General features: G+C 67.5%; 2 protein-coding genes across 2 annotated transcripts in view; both read right to left on the bottom strand.

The window, feature by feature from the left end:
• The window catches only part of PHF12 (PHD finger protein 12), a 94,311-nt gene that overhangs the window by 73,600 nt on the left and 7,870 nt on the right, over positions 1 to 12,841 (bottom strand). The gene's annotated exons all lie outside the window — the stretch shown is intronic.
• Positions 1 to 12,841, bottom strand: part of MYO18A (myosin XVIIIA) — a 31,763-nt gene that overhangs the window by 14,086 nt on the left and 4,836 nt on the right. The window contains exons 2-21 of the mRNA XM_075719454.1: positions 9,139 to 9,204; positions 8,805 to 8,882; positions 8,236 to 8,376; positions 7,645 to 7,701; positions 6,970 to 7,057; positions 6,748 to 6,857; positions 6,502 to 6,678; positions 6,177 to 6,387; positions 5,756 to 5,898; positions 5,094 to 5,194; positions 4,941 to 5,004; positions 4,677 to 4,821; positions 3,161 to 3,172; positions 2,468 to 2,644; positions 2,298 to 2,388; positions 2,023 to 2,215; positions 1,416 to 1,502; positions 535 to 676; positions 294 to 453; positions 27 to 213 (exon numbers count right to left, since the gene is read on the bottom strand). Of these exons, the coding sequence (XP_075575569.1) occupies positions 27 to 213; positions 294 to 453; positions 535 to 676; positions 1,416 to 1,502; positions 2,023 to 2,215; positions 2,298 to 2,388; positions 2,468 to 2,644; positions 3,161 to 3,172; positions 4,677 to 4,821; positions 4,941 to 5,004; positions 5,094 to 5,194; positions 5,756 to 5,898; positions 6,177 to 6,387; positions 6,502 to 6,678; positions 6,748 to 6,857; positions 6,970 to 7,057; positions 7,645 to 7,701; positions 8,236 to 8,376; positions 8,805 to 8,882; positions 9,139 to 9,204 (2,430 nt within the window). The remainder of the gene's footprint in view (positions 1 to 26; positions 214 to 293; positions 454 to 534; positions 677 to 1,415; positions 1,503 to 2,022; positions 2,216 to 2,297; positions 2,389 to 2,467; positions 2,645 to 3,160; positions 3,173 to 4,676; positions 4,822 to 4,940; positions 5,005 to 5,093; positions 5,195 to 5,755; positions 5,899 to 6,176; positions 6,388 to 6,501; positions 6,679 to 6,747; positions 6,858 to 6,969; positions 7,058 to 7,644; positions 7,702 to 8,235; positions 8,377 to 8,804; positions 8,883 to 9,138; positions 9,205 to 12,841) is intronic.

Raw genomic sequence — 12,841 nt, 5'->3', positions numbered from 1 at the left:
CCGGACCCGGGGACCCCCTCACTCACCACTTGCAGCTTGATCTGGATGCAGAGGGACTTCTTCTTGACGGCGGCCACGCCGGTGGTGAAGGTCTTGCGCATGCTGGTGGCCCGGCGCAGGGCCAGCTGGGAGCCCCCTTCCAGCCCCGCCACCGAGCCCGACAGCACCAGCGCTGACCCACCACGGCCGGCAAACAGGCTGCTGATGACCTTCCTGCGGAGCACGGACGGCACGTCACCCCCCAAAATCACCTCTCCCCCCTGCCGTGCCCCCCGCCCCAGGACCCCACTCACTTCTGTGACTCCTGCAGCAGGACGGAGGCATTTTGGGAGGCCGGGTTGTGCTTGACGTGGTTGAGCCAGCCCGTGGCATCGTACTCCACCCAGTTGGTCCCTGAGCTGTGACCCAGGAGGAAGTGTCGGGGCTTGTCACTGGGGAGCAGCGGGTTGTGCCCTGCGGGGAGACACGGCACCGATGGGCATGGGACCAGTGCTTTGCCAACACACAGCCCCGTGGTGCCGGGCCCCCCCCGACCTTTCTTGCTCCCTTCCTGGGGGCCGTAGTAGGAGAAGAGCCGCTCCAGCAAGGTGTCCTCATTGCCGCCCGGCTGCAGTGCCTCCTCCTCCAGCAGCCACAGCAGCCCCCGCGCCTCATCCGTGCGGGCCAGCGACCGGACCTGTGGGCAACACTGTGCTTGCACCCAGCCCGGCACGCTGCTGTCCCCCGGGGCAGGGATGGGAGGACGCAGGGGACCTGGGCCACCTGGGGAGCACGCAACCTCAGCCGCGGTCAGCAGCAAGGCAAAGCAGCACCACGCGAGAGGGACCCTGCTTAATGGAGACCCAGCAGGGAAAGAGTCAGTACGGAATACTCGGGGCAGCGAGATGCTCGCTGGGGTGGAAAACGCTGTGCTCAGGCACCCATGGGATGAAACCCAGCGCAGGGCTGGCACTAGCAGCCCCCCTCGGTCTCTGCAGCCTCCTCCAGCAGGGACTGGAGCACCCCAGGGACTGGTGCACCTTAGGGACCTGTGCACCCTGAGGGCCAAAGCACCCCAGGGACTGGAGAACCTCAGGGACCCGTGCACCCTGGGGACCTGAGCACCCTGGGGACCAAAGCACCTCGAGGACCGGAGCACCCTGGGGACTGGTGCACCCCGGGGATCGCCCAAGGGTTCCTCACCCTCCTGCCTGCGGGACGGGCAGCTCCCAGGGTGGTGGGGGACACCATACCGGGGGGTGCACCAGGGATGTGGGCTGCACACACACTCGCAGCCACGCTCTCATGCCCAAGCATTCGGGACAGCCCCTCTCCATCCTCTAACTACTGCAAAAGGGCCAGGAAAGCCACCCGGACGCTGTCTCATGCTACAAACTGCTGCGATGTGGTCACGAGGAAGCGCGGTGGGTGCTTACCAGTGCCTGGTGTGAGGGCTGGTCTACAGCAGCTACAGAGCCAGAGGAGCCGGGCTCGGCTTCAGCCAGGGCAAGCTCTATGTTCTCCTGGCAAGGGGGGACAGAGGCACGGTTAGTGCCCACGCAGCACGGGAGCAGCGATGGGGACCGGCAGCCGGTCAGGGCGTTGGTCTCAATGGGGTCTAGGCAGGAGGCAGGGCTTTCCCAGCGTCCCACCGCTCCGCTGTGGCGGCACGGCACAGGGCGATGCCAAGTGCCGAGGGGGGACCAGGACACACGGAGGGGTCACCCTGGGCTGTCGGTGCTGAGACGGAGCAGCAGCAGTGATCTTCCCCACCACCACCACCCACAGCCATCCCGTCACCTCCCAGCCTGGCACGTTTGCAGGCAAAGCTGCCTGGCTGGCGCCGGAGCTGCCGGCAAAGGCACCACCAGCGGTGGGAGCCCTGGGGAAATCCCTGCTGCACTGAGCATTGTGTCAGAGCTGCTTCGGTTGGACCCAGTCCAGAGTGACTGCGGGGGTAAGAAATTGGGGGGACGTCATAGGAGATGCTCGTGCAGAGAGGGGAGGGCAGGAGGCGATGGCAGCCCCGGGCATCCCCGTTACCTCCTTGTAGCGCTCCAGCTCGCGGGCGAAGGTGCGCTGGTGGAAGAGGAGCTGCAGGCGCTCCTGGGTGTAGTTGTGGCAGAGCTCCTCGAAGGTGGCCCCTCGGCTCTGCCCCGCCAACTCGGGGTTTTGTGCCCCGGGGGTGTCCACCACCGTCACTGAGCACACCGAGTGCTGGCTTGACTTCAGCGCCCTGTGGGGGACAAAGGGACACAGCGCGGTGAGTGGGTGCTGCCGGGCCCCCCGGCTCTCCCTCCCAGCTCCCCAGCACGTACCTGTTGAGCAGGGAGATGAGGAGGGTGAAGAGCTCGGAGTACAAGCCGGCCGCCATGCCCTCCAGGCACTCCAGCGCCGTCAGTTTGGGACCTAGCCAAGGCAACCCTGAGCGTCCCCGGCCCGCTGTCCCCAAGGGGCCACCCACTGTCCCCGCTGTCCCTCACCCTACCTGTGCCGCCATCGCCCAGGGGGGCCTCGTCGGGGCCCTGCCGGAAGGAGGTGGATCGCTGCAGGGTGCCCTTGGGCTGGTGCTTGAAGATGGAAGAGGAGAGCTCCTCCAGGCTGCAGCCCAGCAGGTAGGCGGCTTTCTGAGCCCACTCGTGCCGTGCAAACTGCTTCCTCCCAGCTGGAGGGTGAAGAAGGGGGCTCAGCACTGGCTGGGGTGTCCCCCCAAATCGGGGGTGTTTCCAGCCAGACAGTCTCAGGGTCCCCCACAGTAGACTGGGGATGCTGTGCACAGTGGGAGCACATGGCCGACGCCAGAGGGCCAGGAAGTGTGTTTTGGGGTCTGATTAGAGGAGACGGGGGGTGAACGGCTTCGTGCCTCTGCAGGGCTGAGTCCAGAGCCACGCCATGGGGTGGGGAGCCGGGGTCACCCCTCGCCACTGCTGCTCGGGGAGCACCGGGGCCTGCGACGGTGTGGGGCTCTGAGCTGCCCCAGCAGAGGGACACGTCCCTGCTCGGCCACATGCACCGAGCAGCCGCCGTGATGTGGCAGGACAGACCGCAGCTGGCGGACACGAGCACACGGATGCCAGGGGAGGTGGGAGTGAGTTAATGGTGACACGCAGGGACACGACAGCGGGAAGGCGGTGGCACATGGGAGGGGGAAGCCAGAGACGCGCGGAGAACAAGACTTTACCTTCATCGGCGTCTGCATTGCAAAAGGGCAGCATGCACCATGCAAACAGAGACAGGGGTTAGAAACAACGTCACGCAATGGCACACGACAGCGCGGACACGCGGCACGGGGACGCCCTCCTGCCGAAACGCACCATGTGCAGGCACCGCCACGCCACGTGCATGCCAAGCCTGGTCTTCCCCCCGGCATCGTCGCAGCGAGATGCTGCGACCCAGCTTGGGGGTCCTTTCCCTGTGAGACCCAGCTGCACCATGGGCACTGGTGGGGAGCAGCTCGGCTCTGCCCCGGAGCATGGGGAGCTGCTGTTGGGTCCAGCCCAGTACAAGTGTCCAGGGGCCAGGGAAATAGGGGCTGGTGTGGCTGAGCTGGCTCTGCGCATCCCCAGTGCCCACGAGACGCAGGGGAGGCTCCAGGAACAGCACAGAGCCGGGGCTGGGATGCTCTCCCCAAGCAGGATGTGGGGATGCTCCTCCTGAGCAGGATCTGGGGTTCCCCCCCAGCAGACCCCCATGACGAGGCTCCCAAGCTGCCCAAGCATCCCGCAGCGGTGGCTGCAGCGGGGCCCTGCTGCCTGCGAGTGCCTCAAAGCCCCCCATGGGCCAGCGCTGCACCCCACCGTGCCCCCCAGACCCCTCCAACCTCTCCCTCCCCATCCCCAACTCATCTTTTCCCCCAGGGCTGCAAATTCCCTCAGTGCCGCCGCCAGCTCCACATGCCCATTTCGGGTGTGCCGTGCCCAGGCCCTCCTGCCAGCGTGCAGCAGCACCACGGGGGCTTCCAGCACCGTGGGGGGAAGGCGAAAGCCCCAGGGGGAGAAGAGCAACCCCACGAAGCCAAATTCACCGCCCCCAGGGACAGAGAGCGAAGCCGGTGCTCATCAGAGCAAGCCCTACACCCCATGGCAAGCTCTGGGTGCCGGGGCAGCCCTGCCCCACGCCACCAATGGTACCAAGAGGAGCAGGTGGGGGGGTCTGGATGGGCAGCAGGCAAATTTGGGGCTGCCAGAAGCCAGCTGGGGGTCAAGGTTGCTCCCAGCACACCAGCAGCATCCCAAGCCCCCATTTCAGCCCCTGAAACAGCACCGCGCGGCACCACCCGGAGCAGAGCCCCCGACGGCTCCCATTACCGGCTCCGTCTGCCAGCGGCTCTGCGGGGAGGACGGGGGGAGAGGTGTTATACTGGGATGGGACACCTCCCCACCCCCCAACTCAGCCCCAGCCGGGCTCCCGGTCCCCCAAGTTGGCAGGGGCTACCCCAGGATCTGGGGGTGTTCAATTCCCACCAGCCAGCGGGACCACCCCGACCGAGGGGGCACAGCCGGGTGCCCCAGTGTGCCCAGGGTGGCAGGACACTCTCCCTCAGCTGACACAGCCCCAAACCCTCCCCAGGGCTCGGCCACACCAGGGCGGCCATTTGCAAGGTGCCAAAAGTGCCGGCAATTGCGCCGGGACCCGATGCAGCCATCAGCCCCGAGCCTTGGCTCGTTAATGCCTCCCAGCCCTGAGCAGCTCATTACCTTTCGTGGCTCCGGCGGCTCCCAGATGATAAATGGCCCCCAGGACGAGCCAGAAGGCTTTCTGCTCATCGCTGGAGATGCCCATCACCTTCATGGCAGCCTGGAGCTTGTTGAACTGCTGGGTCGCCTTCTGCTTTTCCTCCGGCTGCAGAGAGCAACGGGAGCCGTGAGTGTGGGAGCCCAGCTCTGCCTCCCCCTGCACCCAAATGGGCCAGGGAACCCCGTCCCCCGACGCAGCCCCCCACCCAGCCCCATAGCAGCGACCTTGGAGAGGGGCGCAATGCCGAAGACGTTGTTCTCTGCCAGGTGGTTGAAGTGAAGCTCAGTCCTGCGGGGATAAACACCGAGATTGGCCCCGCGTGGGAGATCCTGGAGACGCCCTGGGCCAGGGGTTGTGCCCTCGCCCCCCCAGCTCACCGCAGGGCGCTGTCGGAGCAGGCCAGCAGGTAGTAGAAGACGTTGAAGGTGGCCTCGTTGGCTGGGCGCTTGGCGACGCGCAGCTTCTCCAGCAGCAGTGTCTGGCAGAGGTGGGAGAGTTGGGAACCATCCCCACGGGTCCTGCTCCCACTGAGACCCCCTCGCCCATCCCAGCCTCATCCTTGCTGCCTGCCCAGGGTCCCTGAGGAGACATGAGGGTCTCCCACCCACCACAGGGCGTCATATGAATGCAAACATCATCCAAGCAACCTGTGAGCATCTCCTCCCCTGGGGTGTCTGCTACTACAGGAGCACAAAGCGGCTCTCTTGAATTTTAAGGGCTCTTGCTGTTATCACACTGGGGTGGCATCTGGAAGAAAGACACCCCAACGTTGGGGCTAACTCAGCAAGGATGGGGAGTTGATCTGATTGCCACATCTGGGTGTAAACAAAGACAAGAGCAGGATGCCCGGCTGCTAAGCGCTGCGAGCACGGCTGGGCAGGCAGCGGGGGTCTGCGGCAGAGCTCGTGGGCTAGCGCACGGCTGGGCTGCTGGGGGGAAACACCCTGGCGAGGATGGACCGGCTCCTGTGCCGAGGGGAGCCGCCTCGGTGAGGATGGACCAGCTCCTGTGCTGAGGGGGGCCACCCCGGGCCCCTCACCTGTACGGAGGCGGATGCCACCTGTCCAGCCTGGTCAAAGTCCAGAGAGATGATCTGGGAGAAGCGAGTGGCGTTGCCGTTCATGCCGGTGCTGCTATTGCCAAAAGCCTCCAGGATGGTGTAGAGAGCCTGCCACTTCTCCGCTGCGGGAAGAGAAGCGGGGCGGTGGGGTGCAGGGGATGTGCGGCGGGCGGCCGGAGCCGGCACCGCTGGCCGGGCAAGCGCTGCTGCTCCTGTGCCGTGCTCCGCGCCACGGCAGCCCTCGACGGTGCAGTAAAGGGACCGGCGTGAGAAAGTGAAAGCGCGCCGTGTGACGTGTGTCTAGCCGCTGCCGGGTGCAGGAGGCTGCGGAGGGCTGTGACCGCAAAGCAAGGGGTGCACACGGGCGGCACGGGGACCCCGCACCCCGCCGGGGACTCACCGGAGAAGACCTTGCCGGTGCTGCCGGCGATGGTGGCGAGGTACTGGACGAGGTGCTGGCAGTTGGTGGTTTTGCCGCTGCCGCTGGCGCCCAGCAGCACGACGGCCTGGTCCTGGCGGCTCATCAGCATGCTGCGGTAGGCGGCCTGGGCCACCGCGTAGATGTGCGGGGACGTGTCCTCCCTGCGACACCCTTTGAACATGTGCATGACCTGGCGGGGAGCGGGGGAAGCGGGCAAGGGTCAGCACCCTGCCACCCCCACCGGCTCCCTCTGCGTGGCGGCACGGCTCCCAGCCGCCTGTGTCCCCCCCGGCAGCAGGGTCACCTTCTCAGAGTACATGGAAGGGGAGCTCAGGGGGTTGATGATGACCATGGTGGGGCCGGCGTAGGTGTGTAGGAGGTTGCCGCCGTAGCGCTGCCGCAGCGTGTGCAGCACACTGGACTCGTTGAGGTAGAGGAGGCTGGCGAGGTCCTCCACGCGGTCGCAGGACGGGGGGTTTGCCTGGCAGTGGGGAGGGTGTCAGGTGGGGAACGGGGGTCTGCCCCGCCATCCCCCACCTCATGGCCCTACCTTTTCCACATCGTCTTCCTCCACCTCCAGGATGGCTCCATCGTGGTCGAGCTTCACCTTCACCTTGCCCTCGGGCAGGGGGCTGCCCTCCTCCGGCCGCAGCTGGCTGCCTGCGAGGGGCACGGGGCGCTCAGCGGGGTGCCAGGCCGGGGGGGCTTGCTGTGCCACGGGGAGGATGGGGCATCCCGTGTCCCGGTGGTGCCGGGCTGACCCCTGACTCACCCAAGGAGAAGCCATCCCTGTGCACCAGCCACACCTTCTCGGTCTCGTACCAGGCCTCCTCGGCTGCTATCTGCTCCTCCGTCTTGGCCTGCGGGACAGTGGGACGTGGGGCAGTCATGGTTAGCTGTCCCCCACCTTGTCCCCTCCCCACATCCCTGGGGCTGGAGGGAGCAGGGCTGCCTGGCCATGGGGCCACATGCCAGGTAGCCACAGCCACCCTCCACAAGCCCCATGCCCTCCCAGCCCATGTCCCTGGCTTGCCCGCTGCCCCCGGGGACCCCCGTGGGCTCGGGGCTGCAGAGACCAGAGCCCTGCCATGGCTCGGGGCAGACGTGAAGTCACAGCGGCCCGCAAGTGCATTCACCACGGCCACCCTGGGCAAGCCTGGAGGGGCCGAGCTCCCAAAGTGCAGCCCAGAGAGCGGGCCCCCATGCCAGCCACGTGCTGGGGTGCAGGGACACCAGGCATGCTGCGGGGACACGGGACATGCTGCAGGGACATAGGGCAGTGACACGCTGTAGGGACACAGGACACGCTGCAGGGACATAATGGACGGACACAGGACACGGCACGGTGACGGCAGAGTACCGTGGCATGGGAAATGCCAGGCTGGCACTGCCGGCACAGCGGGGACATCCCCGCCACCCAGGAGCAGGGCGAGCCCCAAAGCCAAACCTGAGCTGCAACAGGAACGGGGCCAAAGGGGGCTGCCGGGGCATCGTCCGCTTGACCCTGGCGAGGCCGAGAGACGGGGGTGAAGGCGAGAAGGGTTAAATCTCTGCCCCACAGACAGCACAGAAAGCGGCAGGGGGAAGCGAGTGGGGGCAAAATGCCGCTGTGCCAAACCCCATGGGCGCTCCTGGTGAGGGCCACCACTGTGGCCAGCGGAACGGCAGGTCCACCGCGGCACAGGGGATGCACGGAGCCGGGAAGGACATGGGCCACGAGGCCCCACCGCCAAAGCCCCCAGGGTTGGTGGCCACCGTGCTGACCTACTGCAAGCCTGGCCAGCGCTGCAACGCCACAGCTGCTCTGGCACGAGCCATGCGTCCTGCCTATGCTGGGTGCTCTGCCCCTTTCCATCCTGCTCCGTACCCCTGCCCGCCCCAGCCGTGCCACCTCCACTGAGAGCACCCTCCCCAGACTCCTGGCTCCCTGGCACGGCTCCGCTGGGGAGAGGCACCCAGCCCCGGCCGCCCCGGCACCCTCTGGCCCCATGGGTGACACGGCAGCCCACGGAGTGGGGCGGGACGGGGAAAGCCTTACGCTCCAGCACGAGGTGCGGGCACAGATGCCAGCCCAGCGGCAGACAGAGGACGGCGGGGGGTCGCTGGTGGAGGCAGAGGGCTCCTGAGGACGGGGGTACGGTACCTGGCTGGGTGCCGAGGCGGAGGCGGCAGGGTCCAGCTAACGACAGCGAGGAAGGAGAAGAGAAAGGAGAAGAGAAGGGGTGAGAGGCAGAGAGCAGCAGCAGCACCACACGCCACGGGGCCCAGGCACGGCCACAACCCCCACAGCACTGCCCGGGCATCACCCCAGCCACCGCAGCCATGCCTGGGCTGCCACAGGGATGCAACCAGTGCGGGCTGCTGGGCATCGCAGCTCCCCACGGCCGGGCACGCTGGTCCGGGCAGTGACCCCAAGCCCACTGGCATCCCCACTCATCCGTCCCGTTGCCGGTGCCACCCAGAGAGGGACGACAGGGCTGGTGGCCAGGCATAGAGCTACAATCACCCCGTGCGGAACACACGGCATGGCCAGGGCAGCCGCACGCTGCCCCGCATGTCCCTGTCCCCGGGCAGGCAGCACGCGAGCGCCAACACCCCTGGAATTACAGAAGCGGTGAAGATCCTCTCCAGCCGGCGCTGTGCCTCCTCTGACGGGCTCAGCCGGGACGCGGGGCCGGGGGCAGCCTGGAGGCAGAGCACCATTAGCACCAGGCCAACCACACTGCAGCCCCCGCCGGCACCGCGGCCCCCGCCAGCCCCACGCTCGCGGCACGCAGGCACAGTGCGGCTGTTGCAGCTTTCCCAGTCCTGCAGCCTGCCGGCGCTTGGGGCAGGTACCAGCACAAAGGCTGGCACAGACCCGCGAGTGCCGAGGCCGGCACAGCCAGGGTACCGGCGGATACCCCGCAATGCCCAAGGACCGGGGTCCCTGCTCCCACACACCTGCTGGGGGGGGTACCGGGACGGTTTTCACGGGGGTCGACCGCTTCTCACCAGGCTGCAACTTCTTCTCCATACGAGCCGGTGGGGGAGACAAGGGGCAGCATGATTGGGCGGTTGCAGCGCACACAACTGCCCCGAAAAGTGACCCCCGCCCAGCACCGCACACCCCAAAACCACTGCAAACCATGCGGGTGAGCTCACACCATGCCGCGCCAGGCGGCACAGCCCTGCCGCCGTGTTAGAGCATCCCCCGCCGTGCACACACCGGTACCTTGTGCCTCTCCAGGGCAGTGGGTTTTGGAGCGGACGCCTTTGCCGGCTCCGCTTTCCCTCCCGAAGGCTGCACTGGCGGCTCCGGCTTGGCTTCGGTGCCCGGGGACAGGAACGGCTTCGCGTCCCCCCCAGCCGGCTCGGGGGACTTCTCCTCCTGCCTGTCCCCCGGCCGGAGCCGCGGCCGGTGCTCTTTGGTTTTTCCCTTCGCCATGAGGGTTTTGAGCCCCGCTGAAATCTCATCCTTGGGCTCCGGCTTGGCAGGAGCTGCCAGCACGGCGCGGGGAGGCGGCACGGTGGGGGGAGGTGGCACGGCCGGGGGAGCCGGGACAGCGGGACGGCCCGTGTCCTCCTTCCTGGGGGGTGGCACTGGCTCGGGAGACTTGGCGTCTCGCCCCGGCTCCTTGGTGCTGCCGGCGTCCTCCCCCGGCAGGACTTTGCGGACCACCTTGCGCACCACCCGCACCACCCTGCGCCGCGACAGCCCCTGGCCGTCGTCACCCTGTGCCTCGGTGCCTGCTGCCGGGCCCTCCAGCCCGTTCACGGCCGCCCCATTCAGCACCGGCTCTGGGCTCTTCACTTGCCCAGGCGGTGGCTCGGGGCTCTTCGGGGGTGCAGGATTCGGGGGCTCAGGATTCGGGGGTGCGGACGCTGCATCCTTCGGGCTCTCTGACTGCAGCCACAACAACACCGGTGTGAGCAGAGGTCTGGCAGTGCGGCACCTGCCACTGCAAGCACCTGCTGCTTGGGACACGGTGGTGCCCGGGGCTTCGTGCCCTGCCACGGGAGCAGGGCTCCCAGACAGATCCTGGCACCGATGGATGCGGCACCCAGTCCCCTCCCCAGCCAACCTACAGCCCCGCTCCGGACCCCAGGGAGCAGCGGCGACCTCCCCAGCCTCGCACACAGGGACCCGTCGACCCTCAGGCTGCCAGTACGGGGGTAAAACTCAGTGCTCAGGGCACCAGCAGCCTCTTTGCAATGCGCAGGGCAAGCCGCAAGATTTCCTCCGCCAACAGCTTTGGCGGGCAGCACGGGAGCCGGTGCTGTAACGCGGGGTGGGCACCGACCTGCCGTAAGCCCTGGGGAGGCGGAGAGGGAGAGATCGCTGCGTGCCAACAGCCGGGCATCCCTGCCGAAAATACCTGCTACCCTCCAAATGCCGCCCTGGAGCAGCCACCGGCGCTCCCCAGGGACCGGGGCAGGTGCGGGAGGGGGGTTGCTGAGCCCACGACCCTCTGTGATGTCCCCAAGCCCTGGCACGGGGTCTGTCCCCACCAAGGGCGAGCCCCATACCCGACACAGCTCCACCCTGCCCGTGCCCTGCGACACTTACAGCCCCGTCCTCCTTCCCGGGTCTTTTCACAGCTAAGGATTTGTCCTCGTCCTTGACCTGAGGGTCAGACAAACAAGAGGAGCACGTTTCAGCCCACCGCAGGGCCTCACTGCCGGAAAAGCCACAGGGACCAGCAAAAGCTGCTGGGACCATCAGTCCATGCCAGGGGGGCAGGAGGCTGCTGCATGAAAAAGCCCCAATTTGCAGCTTGTTGCAGCCCCAGGGAGGAGGACACGTGTCCTTCCAGGCTTCCCCGCAGCGAAAAAGTGGGGGGAAACGCAGAGATGTGCCCCGGTTATGGCAAACCCCGAAGGTGGGAGAGGAAAGCACTCTGCCTGCCTGGCCTGGGCCCCCTCCTCGCGTGCAGCCGGCGAGCGAGCTGGTACGTAGAGCCCCGTCGCCGTTCCCCACGGGGGCTCTGCATTTCTGCACGTCACCCCGCCGGGCGTCACAGCACGTTTTAAGTGTCACCAGCTAATCTCTGCGGCAGCCGCACCGTGGGATGTGCCAGCTCCCTGCTGAGCGGGGCGACCAGGGGTCTCGGGGCAGGGGGGTGGGCAGCCAAACCCTCCCCTGCCCTGTGCCGTGCCTCTCGGCTCCAGGGCTCGGCTGTGGCACCGCGGCGGCCGCGCGTGGTGCACCCCGTGGGCAACACTCCCTGACTCGCCATCGTGCAGCTCCTGCAAGTGCTCGGGGCTGGCCGGCGGCACCGAGGTGGCTCACACGGTGTTAGGGGCTGCACCAGCCTCTCGCAAAGCGGTCGTTAGTGAGGGCATTAGTAATTGCATGCGTGGCCGCGTCGGTGACCGCAGCTGTGCTGCGGTGGGGCACGGGGCAGCTTCCCGTTTGCTCAGCGTGGTCCCCGGCATGGCAGCACAGCAAGAGGCTGGGAGCGCAGCTCCGAACGTGGTGCCGGCACTGGGCAAACTGGGGGAGCTGGTCGGCAGCGTGCGGCAGCGTGACCCAAATGTAGGGCGCGGGCGAACGCGCGAGAGACTTCCCTTCTGCTCCCAGAATGCAAACCGGGATGAAAAGGCCATGGCGATGTCTCATGGAGCCGCAGCCCTGGCTGGGGAGAGAGGGAGAGGTGAGACGGGCCGGGGCCGGGACGCTGAACCATAGCACAGTGTACGAACACGTGCCCTTCCCCACCGGCCCTGGGAGCCCAGGACCCTCGGGAACGGGATTCGGAGCCCACCTCGCCCTGCTCAGCACACGAGCAGGCAGTGCCTATAGGAAGGCCTCTGGGGACAGGCAGGTGGCCGGGCTGAGACCCGACAAAACTCATTGTGCAAAAAAAAGCCCCTTTAGTCAGGCCGCAAGACCGTGCCCAGTTTCCCCCCGGGCGGGCCAGCCCGTTGCAGTAAGCAAATGCCAGGGTGAGGGAAGGGATATTTTCTGCCCCAGGCGCTCTGCTTGCCCTGCCAGCCGGGGTTTATTCTGAGCCTGACCCTCTGCCAGCGGCTGGGCAGCCCCGGCAGGACCCAGCACCCCGGCCGGCGCCGCGCTCCGAAACCCAGGGGGGTCGCATCCAGGGCCGTCAGGGAGAACTCCCCCTCTCAGGGCCGGGCACGGCGCGGAGGAGCACCCGGCCACCGAACCAACCCGCCCATGGCGGGGCACGTCACCCCGTCCCCGAGGGGCTCCCTGTCCCCCCCCCATCACCGCAACATGAAATGCTGGCACCCAGAGCACAGGCTGGGCACGGGGGTCCGGAGACGAACCTGCCCACCGGTCAGAGCCCCCAAACCCTCTCCCCACGGCGCTCCCACCTCCACGCAGCCTGGCACCACCCCAAAGATCCCCGGAGAGCGCTGGCGTTGGGGTCCCCATGGGGGCTGCCAAAAAACAGCCCCTGGCCGCCAAAGCACCCCAGGAGCGGGTGCAGCCTCGCAGGCCCCGTCCCCAGTGCCGGGACTGGCTCCCCCGTGCCCCCCTTGCGCTCCCCTGTGCCGTGCCGGTCACGCTGGGGGTCCCCACCTTACCGCAGGGTCGGGGCGAGCCGGGAGCGGGGTTTCTGTCGGGGCGAGCGCAGCGCGGTGGGAGAAGCGCGTGGGGCGGCAGCCGGCGGAGCGGGGACAGCTGGGCTGATAGG

Source organism: Pelecanus crispus, chromosome 12 (genome assembly GCF_030463565.1).
Source record: "Pelecanus crispus isolate bPelCri1 chromosome 12, bPelCri1.pri, whole genome shotgun sequence".
Taxonomy (NCBI): Eukaryota; Metazoa; Chordata; class Aves; order Pelecaniformes; family Pelecanidae; genus Pelecanus; species Pelecanus crispus.
The sequence above is the reverse complement of the archived record's forward strand: the minus strand, read 5'-3'. Positions and strand labels throughout refer to the sequence as shown.